Genomic DNA, 17,345 nt, shown 5'->3' with positions numbered 1-17,345 from the left:
GGGAATGGGATCAAAAACGGGGGGAGGGGAAGAATGCACGGGATTATGGTGATGGCACACGGGTTACTTGGTGATGGGAAACCCGTGAGGATTACAATTGAGATGGAAAAAAAAATGTACGAAATGATGTAAAAATAAACTTTTGTAATAAAAAAAAATGTCAGTTCTCATACCTGCTGAGAAAAAATAAGGTGGGATTTTTTTAAAAAAAATCTATTCAGGAAATGAACATGAAGCTATTTATTTGCTTTACTAAGAAAAGCTCTCCCCACTCTCTTTACAAAGTACTCAGTCTGAAAGCCTGAGTGCTGAAGATAGCTTTCATTCCAGACTTAAAAGAGTTGCTTAAATTTTAAGCCATGGTTCTCTGTAAAGAAAAACTTTAGACTCAGTATCATACTTTAAAGAAAAAGGATGTGCTGATCAGCATTGAAGTGAAAGTTACTGAAGGTTGCTACCACTGAAAGACTGAAAAGAAGGGTTTTAAGTGACAGAAAACACAACATTAAATAACTGGCCTCCATTTGCAAGTCTTTTGTCATGATAAACCTGTTTTTCTTATCAAGAGAACCACAGTTTTTAAGTTGTCCTACTTCACAGAAATAGGATAAAGACTACTTCTTAAGTAGAAATACATTCCACATTTTAACGTGACCCATGGAGGAAAAAGAAAAAACTGTTGTGTTAGTGAAAACAAGTTTTATAAAAGAGCAAATGACTACAAATTTTCTTTATTCCTCTTCAAGTTTTTAATTGATTAAGCAATACAGCTCTTTCTGGTGGTGCAAGTCAATCTGTGGTGCAAGTCCATCTCTAATTCCGGTCACCAGTTTTTGTCTTTAAAGACAAGATTAAAGGTGACAAGTTTACTTTCACATGCGTGGGTTGCTTTAAAAGATGAAAAAAAGCATTACCTCCAAGCTTAAAAATCCCCCATCATGGGTAGCGGAGACTTGAGGGCATGGTTCAAACCATTCGCAGGATTTTCCCAGCAAATTCTTCAAGGTTTTCACGGAGGAGACTGTCAAAGCCCCAGAGCAGCGAGCCAAAGTCACTGCACTGTCTGCCCACCAGCTCACGTCTATCAGAGGGTAGAGGGACTCCTTCTCTGGGGACACAAACATAGTCAGTGTGGTCCAAATGCAACCCGCTCAGCCCAGCAATCAACGAAAAACCAGACTGAAGCAGTAAAACTGTCAGATACTGCAAAATGGTAATTTGTTTAGTATCAATCTGAGCAACTGTCAGATACTGCAAAATGGTAATTTGTTTAGTATCAATCTGAGCGCCAACAATAAGCCAAAGCCCAAAATTCTAGGGGTGCAGAGATAAATATGTAACAGTATGTGAAGAGTAAAGGGCACCATTTTCAACACAGAAAGTTAAAAGGTGGGAGTGCCTATGATGCAGGCAATCAAAGATACTTTTAAGTGTCCCTTTAGGACCTTTTCAGAGAAACAACAAGGAGCATTATACCTTTAATAAGTTAAGACAGAAGCGTAAGAGTTTCCAATGATGACTTACTCTTCAATCTGTGAGGGGTCAGAATATCCCACCCCCAACAGGCCACTTTCACCTAAGAACTATTTCAAACTAAAGGAATTGGAGAAGTGGCAGGTGCAGGATGGGCTTTCTGACCCTGGCCTGACGCAGGTGACAGAACCTTCAAAAGAGGGGTGTCTTCGGCACCCGGACCAAAGGAGCATGGTGTCTCCATAGACAGAAGGAAGCCAAGGCGTCTGAAGGAAGAGGCCTTGCTAAGTGTCGCCTACTTCACTGCCCTTGGCTCATCCCTTTTGTCCTGTCACATTTTCCATTCTTCTCCAAGCCTAGTGTGATAATCGTGTCTTTCACTGTTTCTTCAAGTCTCTGCTTTCTTATGAAGGTTCCCATGTCTCGTAAAACCTGCCTTCCATAAATGCAAAAGTTTTTCCTTGAAGGATGTCATTTATCAGTGCAATTTAGTAGTTCCCAGCTAGCGAAAAACCTTTTTTCCTCCCTTATATTTGCACATAATCAGAAAAAAAGGCAAACACCTTCCAGACCAATAAAGAATCTTTAGAAATTCTTCAATAAAGTATCACTCACCAAGTCAAGACACGCAAGAGGAAATAGCATTATTAAACTTTGATTACTGTTGGGTACCTTCCTTGCTTCACAAAAACCTGATGTGACTTAAAGGTAATACTTAAAGCCCTGTAAGGTTTAATGCCTAAAAAGGACACTGTTTACAATACGTAAACATCTGAGCAAGGAAATAGAGATTTCAAAATAGGAGCTCAACTCCATGAGAATAACTCATTATTTCAATAAAGCACAGACCACAACAACCCCATTCTTTCTTCTGACTTAAGCCTGGAGCAATCCAGAGAAATGAGGAATTCTGAGAAACTGTGACAAAGCAGAGTCCCTGGGCTTACAGCTGGGTGCACAGAGGGAGCGACCCTTTAAACAGAAGTCAGCCTTCTGCACTGACACGAAAGAGTGTCTTCTGAATGGATAGTAGGATAATTACTTACCAGGTAAGTACTCAGTGCTCACCCTGTGGGGGCTCCCTCTCTGTTGTCTCCCCTAGCATATCTGTGCATTTACAGAGGCGCCCGAGCACGAGCTTAAACTCATCCTCATCCCTCATCCTGCCATCTCAAAGGCGGTCTGTGGCAGAATCAAGCTCCACCACCCAGGCTCTGCCTTAGCTTTGGGGGGAAGGGAGGGAACCAAACTGTAAAACTAGTACCCCACGATCAGAAAACTGGGCCTGCTGCCACACTGCAGCTCTGTGAAGTCTTGGTGTTTCTGCCAAAGTAAGGCAGAGGTACCTAGAGGCTTGTTTAAAGTAGGGTGTGAACTGTGCACCTAAACCCCGCCGCTCTGCCATGAGGATTACTCTGAGTTGAAGACAACTGAAAGAAGCAGATCAGGAAACACTGCCTGTCCTTCCCCCTATTTGCCAAAAATTAGAGCTTAAATTGGCAAGGCCAAGAACTAATTGCCAAAGCCCACTCCAGACCCCTATCCCTCAGGGGCTGCGTTAGAAGAATCCACGCAACACATTTTACTAGCTGGTTCTGATTTTCGATTAATTTCACCACATATGTGTCTTCCCACAAAGACACCCCTTTGTGACCCCTACAAACTCAAACTTCTCTCCCTTTAGCTAGTCACTCCCCACAAAATGCACTGCTCCTTGGGAACAGGCCACAGAAGACCAACTTCCAACTGCCCCCAGAGGGCATGGTACTCCAGGGTGACTCTGGTCCCCGCTAAGACACTGCTGGTCTTCTCCTGTTGACCTGCTTTTTGTCAATCGAATGTGATAGCCCAGCTCAGAACTCAGGGAGGTAGGAAGGAAGAGGCCCTTTCTTCCCCGACATGTGTCACCTCACATAAGGATCACCATTGTTCCACAACAGCAGTCTCCCTTATAAAACTCACCTTTGATTTTTTTCCTCTTCTCAGTTGAAAGTCTCCAACCAGGATTAAGGTCATCAAAGCCTGGCTAAAAGTGACAAATGTGTATGTGACTTGAATGAATCAATGAATAAATTCTAAGATCATAAAGAACTGTGGGTTAATTAAAAATTTAAACAAATTAAATAACAAAAAAAGATGCTTTCCTGTGTTTAATCTCCCTGTTAAACGGAATTGAAATTTACTCCTCTCTAAAATCTTGAAAAGCAGTTGTTCTAACACTGCAAAAGTGCACATGTAAGTATTGTGACTGAACTGACTGAGGAAAACAGCATGGGTGACGAGGAGCAGTACACAGCAAAACAAAACAAGACGAGTAGCTCCAGGATACCCACACGTCCTCGCCTGGCTTCGCCCGCCTGTCCCTCCCTGGCCCCGCTCGGCAGGCCTCGGCAACCTGCTGTGGCCTCCAGTGCTAACTCTGTTGGACTGGAAGGTACTAAGTGAAAAACTTAACTCCTCTATCCTCAAACTGAGTCCCTTCACGGCTAATCTCAGCAGCATGCTCACCGAGCTCGCAAGTGTAAAACCACTGAGAATAAACCACTTCGAAAAAGTCCGCAATCCACAGTGAGCCAGAGAGTTAACTGTGTACCTTCCAGAACTACAACACGGGAAAAGGGAGGCAAAAATCATTGGGGTGCTCAATTCGCACTCTGAAGCCTAAAAATATGATGCTATATTAACTCCAATGTGTTTTTTCATCTAATGTCACAGAATAAGCATCTAGGACTTATCGCCAATTTATCTGTGGCTGACATTTTAAGCTATTAAAGTTGACATTTCTTTTTGCGGCCTGAAACAGTCTGCTCTCCACTACTATGAAAGTCACTCAGAGCAGTTAGTCCCTGAGAAGACAGAATTCTTTAAACTTTATCCAGAACAAGTTACCATGGAGAGCTATTAATCTAAAGGGAAATAATGGATTATTCTGGCACACTGAATCATCAAAAACAGATGATTAACTTTAAAAGAACTGGAGTACACTACAGTACTTATTACTGAAAACAATCAGCTAAACTCAAGCTCTATTTGACGGTTTACGAGAACACCAGCAGACCCGGGGGCCGGGACGCCCCCTGCCGGCGGCCAGCACCGTGCTGGAACCAGAGACGAGGGGTCTCTCCTCGCGGCGCAGGGGAATGCAGAGTGACAGTTTAAATCTTCAGGCCCAGCAAACAACAACAGTTATGATTCACACCTAAGTAAATTTAAGGATATCTAGATAGAGCACAAGGAAACACAACAAAAAGTCTTGAGAAAAAAATTTAAATCATCTTATTGGCATAAGCACTTTGAGAATCCGACTGGTCTGCCTTCCTCAAAGTCAGCGACCAGGAAGAGCACCCTGAGCACACAGCAGCGCTCTGTGGGAGCCGGTCTCCGGACACCCTGGGGGAGAGCGTGGCGTGCAGACGGCTGTGATAGCCCGTGTCCCTGCAAATTCAGTGTGCAACACAGGAATTCCAGACTTCTGTCAGTCTTACATTGCCAGATCTTTCACAGCGCCATCCGAGCAGCTGAATGTGAGTGAGTGAACGAATTCACGAACCCCTTCAATTCTTTAAATCCCTGAGCTCCCCTGGGCCATCCAGGGAACTCGGCTGGCAACGAACGCCCTGGACTCCCACGCTCTCAGCTGAGTGGCCTTTCCCACTGACGAAGCCGTTACCTCCCGTTCTCCCTCCTCCGCCCCGACCACCAATCTGCTCTCTGTCTGTGGCTCACCAATCCCAGAGTTCATATGACAGGTTCACACGGCCTTCCAGGCCTGGCTGCCTTCACTTACCAGACCGTGCCAAGGGCCATCCACGCTGTTGCAGGGGTCAGAATTGCTTTCCTGCTGCTGGCTGTAAGATCTGCTGGGCCGGAGCCAGCGTCTACCCCACTGCTCCTTCATGGGCACTTGGGGTGTCTCCACCTGGTGCTGGTGTCAACGGGGCTGCTAGGAGCATGGACTCCAGCACCGTGTTCAATGCTCCGGGCGTCTGCCCAACTGTCTGCTTCTTGTCGTCGCAGATTTCATTCTAGATGCCTGAACGAACTGTTGAACTGCGCAATATGTGGAGCCTCGTGGAATTATATTCATTACACACAAGAGGCCCACACAAAATTCCCAGTTTAACTCTGCTTCAGCAGCGGCGGCACCCCGGAGCCCGCCCCTCCCTGCCTGTTAGGCTGCCACACCACTGCTCCCCTTGGCGGCTCACCCTGCGCGCACGAACCTCCCTTGACCTGCCTAGATGAAAGAGCACCCTGGCCATCCTTACAACATGGGTTCACACCACGTGGGCTGATGCTTCGTGGACTCCCCACTCCGCCTTGACCCCTGGGGAGGCACACAGGGGCACGCCCTCCCGGCACCCGCTGATCTGTCCGAGGCCCGACCTCCAGTGAGATCTGCTTGCAGGACAGGCTGCCCTTCGAGGTGACAGCCGGAAGGGCCCGGCTTCCTGGTGTGGAGAAGGCCAGAGTTTACACAGAAGGCACTGTGATGTGAAGGCAACCTTTCAAATGTTTATTCAATTCACAAAAACGTGTTAGCACTTAATACGCCAAGTCCTGTGGAAGTAGTATCTACTCAGTGCCCATTTTCCAGGAGTAGAGGACACAGTGGTGGATTACATGACTAATTACATGGCTGCTGTCTTCTCTGTATCCTTCACTGATTCATCCACCTAACAAAATTAGTCTAGGACCTACTATGTGTCAAAGAGAAAATAAAACTAAAATGAAAAGGTAAGTTTTGTGTCCTAATCTACGCACACATAGGCAAGTAATAAAACTTCTATAGAGAAAACGAAGGCCAAAAATGAGATGTACATACATAAACATAACATGGGAAATGCTTGAAATGAAAATCACTTGAGCAATTTTACTATATTCCCGACATGAACAAAACCTAATACTCACAGATTTCTAGCCAGATGGATTTTCATATTGACAATGAAAGCCAAAGCATTTAATCAACTCAAAACGGGATGGAAATAAATCAGACTAGGCACTTCCACAACTATCTTTAATCATTAGATTTTACCAAGAAAATACTCAATCCCACAGAGCGTATTATGAAAACTAATAAAGTCATGAATTAGATGGAGAAAGTCCCAGAACAGCTGAACTCACAATCTGATGAATGAGTTTACGGCTGCACAGGGCAGCAGTAACATTAGTGCCTTTTCAGGCAAAGTTCAAACTAAAATTACCAGCTGACTGCATACTATCATGCCCACACGACCCACTGTCAACTACATGGCTGTCCATCCGCGTCCTGGAGAAGCTACAAACAGAGGCAGGGCCCGTCTTACCTGCTGACCCCAGGCCGCTCAACTGTGACTAAACCAATGAGGGGAGAGGCACTGCTTCAGTGCCTTCCAGCTGTTGAAGTGTTTTCAAATGTTCTCGTCAGAGATGAGTACACAGATGTTCACCAAGATTTGGTGAAGGACATCGTGCCTCTCTCACTACTGTTTCCACATTGCCAGTGCTTACACCATGAGGCGCCCAACTCTAAACAGTCATCCGTACAACCCGCACCAACTACCTCCCCCTTGTCTCCTATCAGCAACAGAGCTAGCAGCCAATCTGGTCAGCTAAAAGTCAGTATTACTAAATGTAAGCACTGTCAGAAGATACTCTGGAGAAAGGCTGAACTATGTACTTGAGGACCTGAGTCTTAATTTGAACACTTAGTACCAGAGGTGAACTTCTGTTTGCACTACTCCCATCTAGTAAAATGAGTTTGAAACGTTCGTTAATCAGGCTGTCATGAAACAAATGACACAGGTGAAAACTGCTCTGTGGACAGCCAAGCTTTACTGCTCCGATGCTAGTTATTCCCAGCAGCCCTCCCCAACACCAGCGAATCATGAGCCTTGCCTCGGAGTTTCCCCTTGCATGACATTAACATGCTGTTTCATTGTGCTGCTTACAATTTCCCTTGCAAGATTAGGAACCTCTGCAGGGCAAGGAATGTGACTTACTACACTATTCTATGCTAGCAACAGTTACACTTCATTAGTTCATGATTATGTTAACTTGAAGATTGTAGCGACCTACTCTTACAGTAGAACTTTTATAGACAAGCTCTGTACACCTACTCCAGCACACTCCTTCACACACAAAAGGCTAAACCTAGGCTCCAGTGTGATTCGTCTCCAGGCTAGAGGTGAAAGACTCAAGCAAAGGATGGCTGCCAAGTCATCTTGTTAGCCCAAGCTACCACCCACACCTCACGTCACAACATATCACAAGCTCTCTAGATGTCTAGTAGAAAGCTGAGTCGGCAGTGAGAGACTATCTCAGTGATTCTGTGGTGCTCCAGTGACCAGTACACACTACCTAGCGGAAGAATTCATCACACTTGAGAAAGCTGGAGAGATCTGTATGCTCACAGATTTCAGCGTACATTCACCGATAAAGGTTTTTGTCTGTGTTTCTTTAAAGATGATCAATTAAAAAGAAGCGATGTTAAAAAAAAAAAGAAGAAAAAGCGATGTTAAAAAGGAGAGTAATAATAGTGACTTTAGCTTTCCTAACTTAATACACATAAACCTGATTTTTGCGATAATTCATGATATACCAAGTGGGGGGGCAGGCGGTAGGGGGTTGGTGTGCAGGGAATGTGTGCGGGACGTGCTGACATTCCCTAGCCTGGTCAACAGGGACTCTTTTCTACATTTTGGGGTTCTTTTTCAATGCCTTTATTTTCCTAGATGGAAATAGGCCATGGAAAAAAGGATGGACCTACGTCAGAGAGATATAAAATTAGACATCAGCTCTACCATTTACTTACCAAATAAGTGAGGACAAAATAAGCGCTAATTAATAGTGGAGAAAAAATATTAACATCACAACTACTATATGCATTTATTTTGGTTTTATTGAGCTACCTAAGCCTGAAGTAAGCATAGCCCAAGTGGGCAGAATATTCTGTGGAAATGCTGGCACCTCCTAGGAGTTTGATCAAAAGAATCTCACCAGGATAAGCCCGCAGAGCCCAGCTCTGAGTCCCTTCCTTTCCTGTCACACTACTTCTCTGATGGCCTGTTCCAAGTTACTGAGACCGTCACACTTATATGTTCCCCTGTATCAAGATTTTTAAACAATTTTCAATCTTTTTCAACAGAATCAGTTTTAATAGAATCTAATTGATCAATAACATTAATGAGCTAAATGGCAAAGAAAAAAAAAATCTAGCCAGTGAAAATAACGAGTATATGACAATAAGGACTATAACAGATGCCAAAAAAAGAGGCAGGGAGTTTTCCAGAATTGCAGTAAGCAAAAGCATGTACCAATCAGTTTTTCTCCAACAATCTTTGTGCCACACGATTGGCATTCTGGGATACTTGCACCATGAAATATTTAATATGCTTCAAAATGTGATCAATGTTTCTATTAAGTAAATGGAAAATAATTTAAGAAACTAAAATCAAGGGGGAGAGAAAAGTCTATAATATTCAAAATTTTATCTTCATTTAGGAAAAATTTGCCAAACTGTATAATTCCCCACATTTAATAGAAAGACTATCAGGCTCTTCTGGATGCAAGAGCTGACTGTTTCATCACTAAACATCCATAACCAAGAAAAACAAAGTTTTACTTGGCTCAATTATCCGACATGCCAACCTAAATACATCAAACAGGTGTTTCTGAGAGCTGTTCCACTCTAGTTCTAGAGTAAAGACTGAGGCCAACTTAGGCTGTAATTTCAGAGAAAGAAGAAACGGCCCTTTAATTCACCTCCTAAGGGTGCAGACTGAGAAGTATCTCTTTTATTTTGAACAAAATTATATCCAACAAGTGAGATGGGTGGGGAGGCAAGATGTGGAAATTAAACTGAATTCAAGGCAGTCAGCAAACAGGGGGGACAAAAAATTTTTTGAAGAACAGCCCAAACCAACAAATTTAAGTCTTTAAAGGTAAGAAAATGTAAAGCCCTCTTCTTTTCCTCGGCTACCCTTAAACAAAAAACAAATTGTTATTTGTGATTAAAAATTCTCTTAGGAGTGTATTCAACTGATGAAATGAAAGTCAAAAGCATCCTGTAAAAGACGCTGAGCTATTCAATGAATACACTCCAACTACCCAGCAAAGCTGGCAGAAGGCATCCCCCGACCAGGGTAAAGGGGAAATGAGAAGCCGGGAATGGACCCCGAAAGTGCTGAAACAGTCACAGAAGTAAAAATTTCCCCTGTGTTCTCTAAAGCTTCACTCTATCAGTACTTCGTGTTCCATTACTGATTTTTCAAAACTTAAGAAGAATTGTTATCTTGGCCCATACTGCTGACTGTTGCTGAAAATTTAACAGCAAAAGTGTTTCTGCGGTGGCAGTGAAAGGGTAGATGACCTGCAGTAGAGAGCACGTTGCACTGCTGACTTAGCGTGATGCCTCAGTGAAGCTTTGGGGCAAGGAGAATAAAAGCTGTGCGCCACAGTAAAGTAGACACATCATGAAATCAGCGTTGTCAGGACTCGCCGTAAGCAAGAGTCAGTCCGAGGGTGATCGTGTCGAGGAACCTACCTGCTCACTTTGATTCCATTCCCCTTGCTGCTTCAGTGATGGGATGGCCCAGATGCTCAGCTTCCCTGAGAAGTGAATTGCTGCGAGAGAGGTCCCATCTGGAGAAAGACTCATCTTAAAGATGCCGTCCTACAGTAACAACACAACAGCAAAGTTAGAGCCCAGACTGGCAGTCACAGGTGTAGGTCGTAACTGAGGCCTCAGAATGAAGGGTTCCAGCAGCCTCCAAGCACTACAAGTGCTCTGTATGCTCTAATACATAAAAGCGGACTCTTGCCCTTAAAAGTTTTTAATCTAGTGCTGTAATTTACATATAACCTCAAAGTCAAATATGCAAGTATCCCTTTATATCACACATCAATTGTCATGACTCTACAGAACTTAGAAATATCTTTTGTACATAACTGTAGATAATTAGAAATATCTTTTTGGGGTTTTGTTGACCAGATTCTGAATGTGGGCTCCACAAAATTCCATATGTATAGAATATCTGGAATAGTCTAATTATCATATATAGACCAGAACCTCTTGCTATGGAAAAGGAAAGTAAGAGAGAGATGAAGGAAAAGAGGGCCCAAGACTGATGGAACAGGCGGGGCAAAGGCTAAGTGCCCTCCTTAGCTTAAGGAGTACTGTGAAGGGTTAAGATCTCCCAACTTTGGTGGCAAATTATCCAATGTAAGGAATCTATTGCCACAGAACACAGAAACTTCACTGTATGTTGATTTTACAAGGCCAGCTTAAGGGAAGATAGAGAAAACGATTGTCCTTGTAGTCCTGTTTGTCCAAATAATCCCAGTCCTTTCCCACAAGCACACCACGGCCATCAGTTACCATGAGAGAAGCCCTGTCAGTGAAGACACAATGGATCCACCACATGTGACTATTCCCATTCAAGTATTTACTAAGGGTAGAACCTAAGAATCTTTATCCACAAAGAAACACATGAGGAAATGGCAGCCCATAACCCATAATTGATTCTGAAAATTAGGGAGGTAGCAAGTCAAGGACCACCCCCCCCAAAAGTAATGAACAAGTGGGGGGCTGGCAACATGCTCACCCTTAAAGCATCACAAGCCTTCCAGATGGCCAAGCCCCCCAACATTCTCCATTATGACCCCTTAAAAGCTAAGGTTAAAATGCCTGGGAAAGAGAAGCATTCAAAGCAAAAGCATTTTAAACAAAAGCTTAAACATATCAGACCAAAGAAGGGGGCAGATGTGGGCCTGGCAGCCTCCTTTCACACTCTGAAGTCCACAAGGTCCCAGGTTTTGCTCAAGATGGACCACAGGATGACGTTTTATTAGCTAAAAGTACTTCCTACCACCCTTATGTGTTTATATAGGAAGAAACTGAAAGCCAGGCGTGTTAAGAAGTTTGCCCAAGGTGATTCCAGTGTAGATGGCAGAACTGAGAGGAGGTCTCAAACCGAGCATGTCTAGGCTACTGTGCCACAAGCCCTGCCTCGCCTGCGCATCATTTTTCTTGTAGTCAAAGCAAGGCTCTTATTAGAACTGTGGTTAAGACACTTCACTGGTTTGTTACTGAAGTAACCGGTCACGTGTGATCAGTATGGTAACAGAAACATTCCAGTAATTCTACTAAAAATGCTCCGAAAGCGGGCCCTCCCTGGTGGCGCAGCGAGTTAAAGCACAGCACTAAGAAGCTTAAGCCACTTCACATGAGTTCGATTCCCGCCTTCCCTGGAGGAGATCCACATGGCGAGGCAGACCTCTCCTGACCCGCCCACTGCTCCCCTCAGCAGTGTACTTCGTCGATCTGCCTGTTCTGCTCCCCTCCCTGTCTCTGGTGAATCCTCTCACCCTCCACATCTCTGGCCTGTACCCCAGCTCTATATGAATAAATAAATAAATCTTTAAAAAAAAAAAACTCATAAAAAATGCTCCGAAAGCAAGTAAGAAGACTGTGACTCTCTCCAACAAAAAGGCAAAGAATGTATACTCAATAATGGGGATAGCTCAACAACAGCACCTTCACAGGAAACTAGAGAATATGGCAAAAAAAAAAAACAACTGGGTTCTGCCCCCTCCTTCTCTCTCCTTACCCATCCTCTCTTCCTCCCTTTCTTTCTAGATTCTTAAGCAATAAGTAGATTAACAAAAATGTTACCACTTGCTTTTAATGTGGTGGGTTTCTGATCTCCTTAGTTTCATTTGATACCATAACACCCATCCTGGAAGTTTACCATTCTTTTCTTTCAGCTTTTTGTTGTAGAAATTTATACTTACCTCACAAGAGTAGAAATGATGATATAATAAATTCTCACAATCCAACAACAGCTTAATTAAATATCAACATTGCAAGGCTAGTTCAAGGACCCTACCCCATGTTGTCAGGGTTTTTTTTCCCCCTTCAAGTATTTTAAAGCAAATCCCAGATACTACATGTGTATATATATTTTAAGGATATTTCTTCAATTTCCCAAATTACTTGTTTAACTTTCGTATATATGCACAGTGAGAAAATACAACTAGTAGTAGTAACTGAATTGTGGCCAATCAATGATAAATCCCCTATGATACTTAAGAAACACTATGCTTTATCTTCTGAAATAAGAACTACTTTTTATTTGAAGAAATATGTCTGGGTGTCAATAGCACACAGGTTATTCCCAGCCAGGGAATAATTTATTATCCCAACAGTAACTGTGACACAAGATCTAAAGCCACAGTTAGAAAATCCATACTAAATTCTGTGAACAGAACCAGAAATATTTTTGGAATTTTCAAAGCCTGTTGGTTGACAAGAGAGAATTCTTGAGTGTGATTTGTAAATAGGAGGAAACAGCTTTTTAACCAACTGTACATCACAATAAAAGTAAACTTCAAACATTCACACCATAATTCCTTATATTATATTGAGATTTCTCAGCATAGGTGAATAATAATCTTGTTCTATTCTCATTCTTTTGAATTAAGTAGTTCTCAAGGTAATAAAATTGAGGAATAGCTATAATTTTCACTTTAGTCAAAATAGTTCCGTGAATTTCTTTCATACTCCACAACTGTGAATATCATTTCATTTTGATCATTTCTATATGTTGATCTCGAATTCAGATGATGCTGAATGTTGGTGTAGACTCTAGATGTTGACCTAAAATGTTGCACAAGTCTATAGCTTGGTAGTGAAAAGCAAAGTGTTTTGCCTAACAGCAGGAAGAAGATAAGGATGTCCACTCTCGCCACTTTTCTTCAAAATAATCCAGGAAATCCTAGCCAGACAAAGTCTAGGAAGAACTAAATCTCCCTCTATCTGCAGAGACACAATGTTACATATAGAAACCCTAAGACCCCACCAAACACTCTGGCAGAACATAGTTGGTAGAGTTGCAGGATACAAATTCAATATAATCAGCTGTACTTCTACAAACTAAGAACAAGCCAACAGAAAGAGAAATTAAGACAACAACTGCTTTCAGAGTAGTATAAAAGGAATAAAACACTGGAGAATAAATTTAACCAAGGTGAGCAGTCTGTACAATGAAAACTATAAAACATTGATGAAAGAAACTGAAGTAATGAATGACTAGATAATAAAGGATTCTAAAGAAAGAACTACAAGATAATAAATGAAATAATATTATTAAAATGTTCTTATTATTTAAAGTGATCTACAGATTAATGTAAAATTGCAATGGCATTTTTCATGGTAATAAAGAAAATAAGTCGTACAATTTATATTATATTATAGATGACACCAAGAAGCAAAAGCCACCCTGAGAAAGAAGAGCAAAACTAGAGGCATCACATGTCCTCATTTCAAACATAATTATAAAGTGATAGTAATCAAAACAGTATGGTATTGGCATAAAAGTAGATACACATGTCAATGGAACAGAAAAGAAAACCCAGCCATAAGCCCATGGTCAATTAATTTACCAACAAAAAACAGAAGAACCCAAGATGCACAATAGGAAATGATTATCTCTTCAATCCATGGTGACAAGAAAACGAGATAGCCATATGCTAATAAATGAAATTGGAACCCTAACTTAGGCCATTTACAAAATCCAACTATAAGTGGGTAGAAAATATGAATTTAAAACATGAAATTTCTAGATGAAAACACAGAGAGTAAAGTTACTTGACAGTGCTCTTGGCAATGTATTTTTAGATCAGACACTGAAAGCACAGACAACAAAGGCAAAAATTAACAAGTGGGACTACCTCAAACTGAAAACCTTCTACAAAATGGCAACCATCAACAAAATAAAAAGGGAGATATCCTACCCATAATACAGAAGGAACACATACAGCTCATTTGCAACTAAAAGCAAAAACAAAAAGCCCAATTAAAAATGGGTAAAGGCTCTGAATAAACATGTTCCAAAGAAGACACACAAATGGCCAGCAGGTATAGGGGAGAAAGCTCGACATCACTCATCATCAGGAAAAGCCAAACCAAACCCACAATGAGGTCTAACCGCACACCATGTAGGATGGCTATGATCAAAAAGACAAGAGGAAGCAAACACTGGTGAGAACGGGAGGAATGGGGGCTGCTGCTGGAGGGGACATGAAAACCAGAACAGCCTCTGTGGGAAAAGGTTTCTCAAGAATCAAAGTTGATCCAGCAACCCCACTTCTGGGTCTAGACAAGAAAATGAAACATCAGCTTGGAAAGCTGTCTGTAATTCCGCATTCATTTTGTGTTATTCCTCACCGCCAAGGCCTGGAAGGCATCCGAGCGTCCACCAATGGAAGGTGCACACCCAGGAATATTATTCAGCCGTCACAGAGAAGGAAATCCCGGCACTGGCAAAAGCACAGATGAACAGGCAGGGCACTAGGCTCAAAGAAATAAACCAGGCGCAGAAAAACACCACCATGTTGTCTCACTGGTACTCAGGGTAGAGGAGTAGCTGCCCAGCGGGAGGGGGTGGCGGGGCTAGCAACATAGAGAACTGCAGGTATCAGATGACTACGACTGAGGACCAGTGTCTGACCTGGTGGCCGGGGGGGGGAGAGAACTGTACTGCTTAGCCGAAACCTGCGAGAGAGTAGAACTTACATGTTCAAATGCACAGAAAAAAGCAAACTGTGAAATGATGAATGTGCTAATTATCCCGAAAGAGGAACATCCTTCCACAGTGACCAAGTCATCACACTTAACGACTGACGAGTCTATTTGTAAATAATGCTTCAGTTAGGTGAGGAAAAGAAAACCAAGGCGACTCGCCCTTTCTTCCTGCTGCAGCCGACTGTCCCTTGACGGTGACTGCACTGACAGGCAGGCGATCCAGCTCAGCACCGTCAGCCATTATCGCTGGGCAGGCGGCAAAAAACAAGGACACGGTGCAGGAAGACGCTTTGCGCGGCGCCCTGTCTTCTCACACCACTAATGCAGTCCTGGCCCTTTGGCTTCATTGCATGATCACTTCAGTTTATCTCACTGTCTCAAATCTCCAACCAAACTTCTCAAAAGATCCTTTTGCAGCATGCGATAACTAACAAAACACTTATTGAAATTAATAATGAGAACAGGATTCCATCCTCTTTCCACTTCACCGTTATATTAAACCACTATCTCAAATATCTATTTGGTCTTTTGTTAATTGAAAGTGCTAATTAAAGCCTTTTACTACTGGCAGCAATATTTAACGTAGGAACTGTGCCTCAAACATCATGATAAATGTTGAACCATCCTTTCGAAGAGACTCTTTTCATGTTAAATATTAGATGATACTTGTATTGAGATTAGACCTCACTTTCCTCACCTGCCTATCAACCATATAGAACAATTAAAAATGAGTGACTTCTATTCCATTAGACTTTCAAATGCACGAGCTATATTAAAACTAAAGCACTGAACTCTAGTGAATATATTCAGAAGGTTCTGAACAACTACATATCCTTAACGGGAAAAAATACATATCGGCTCAATAAAAGGTGACTTTGTAAGCACTGCTCTTCAACAACGATTTGTTGCATGTAACATGCTGACAGCACACACTACATGCTAGATGCTGCTTCGCGTTCCAGAGAGCAGTGGTGCACAAGACAAAGAGAAACCTCTGCCCTCGGGGAGGTTAACAGAGATTTAAGTCCAGGGCAGTGTAAATGTCTGAACCAGGAGAATAAATACATATTATAAATCTATTTTCAAATCAAGAAAGTCATCTTCAAGCTTGGTTAACAACCTTATATGGAAAAAACACTGCAAATGTATGTAGGCAAGAAAAGCTTTAGGAAAAAAAGTTTCTAAGTCAATAACCTTACAAAAGAACATATATGGCTTAGGTTATTAATAATCTGATATTTAAGGAGGAGTTTTTTAAAGCGGCCTATACTTGTGATGAGGATACAAATGTCACAAGCAAGAAACTCTTAAATATATAATATTTCCAGGAGACCTCTTTGGAATACATCCCCCGTCCAAGAACATTAGGTCCATCCTCAAATTTTGTTTTTTATTTTCTTTGTTTGAGCCAATGCTGACAAAGTAAAATACACAGATCTTCAGTGCATAGCTCCATGAATTCTACTAATACTCAAGCCCACAGAAGATGTAAGTAAGAGTATATCCAGTGGAGGTCTGTAAGATCCATGGTTCTTTCACTTTGCCCTTTAAAATACTCTGATGAAAATGTTTGAGAAACACAAACATTAAGCCAATATTCATTACCTGTTCTTGTCCCTGGCGAGTGGACAGCTTGACACTTAACATCCTTAATAACCCCAGTGTTTTTGGTACCTACAAAATAAATGCATGTCATTATAATAAAGTGCATTTCATTATAATAAAATGAAAATCTCTTAACATACCTAGTAATGGAAAAAATGGTTAAAAAGTCATCAACAGGTATCAAAAATCTTCATGAGATTCTCTCTTGTTTAGGAAAAAAAAAACATCTGGCAAGTGGTAAATCTTATAAAATATACCCATAACCAATCACTTTTTGAGTATGTACATAACAGATCTAGCACAGTCTATGCAAATTCAAATCTACTTTTCAAATCAGGCTGCCCAGGGTTACCATTTTATCTCAACAACATTGTAGAGGTCACAATTTGCAATAAGAATTTCACTCATTAAGGAAGTGCTACTAGATTTGATTTAAAAAGCAGTATTTCAGGGCCCTCCCCAGTGGCGCAGTGGGTTAGGACTCAGCACTGCAAGCCGGCCGCAGCCATTTCAATGCAAGTTCGATCCCCGGCCCTGGAGGTGGCCTACATGGTGCAGCAGACCTCTCCTGTCTCTCCCACTGCTCCCCTCAGCAGTGTACTTCGTTGATCTGCCTGTTCTGCTCCCCGCTCTGTCTCTGGTGGATCCTCTCACCCCCCTGCACCTCTGGACTGTCCCCCAGTTCTGTATGCATAAATAAATA

The 17,345-nt window shown here is 42.2% G+C and overlaps 1 protein-coding gene across 1 annotated transcript in view; it reads right to left on the bottom strand.

Annotated features, from left to right (window-relative positions):
* The window catches only part of NBAS (neuroblastoma amplified sequence), a 227,094-nt gene that overhangs the window by 168,728 nt on the left and 41,021 nt on the right, over positions 1-17,345 (bottom strand). Inside the window, exons 11-14 of the mRNA XM_004686434.2 lie at positions 16,643-16,711; positions 9,998-10,126; positions 3,436-3,499; positions 915-1,108 (exon numbers count right to left, since the gene is read on the bottom strand). Of these exons, the coding sequence (XP_004686491.1) occupies positions 915-1,108; positions 3,436-3,499; positions 9,998-10,126; positions 16,643-16,711 (456 nt within the window). The remainder of the gene's footprint in view (positions 1-914; positions 1,109-3,435; positions 3,500-9,997; positions 10,127-16,642; positions 16,712-17,345) is intronic.

Source organism: Condylura cristata, unplaced genomic scaffold, assembly GCF_000260355.1.
Source record: "Condylura cristata isolate star-nosed mole 26May11 unplaced genomic scaffold, ConCri1.0 scaffold00020, whole genome shotgun sequence".
Classification (NCBI taxonomy): Eukaryota; Metazoa; Chordata; class Mammalia; order Eulipotyphla; family Talpidae; genus Condylura; species Condylura cristata.
The sequence above is the reverse complement of the archived record's forward strand: the minus strand, read 5'-3'. Positions and strand labels throughout refer to the sequence as shown.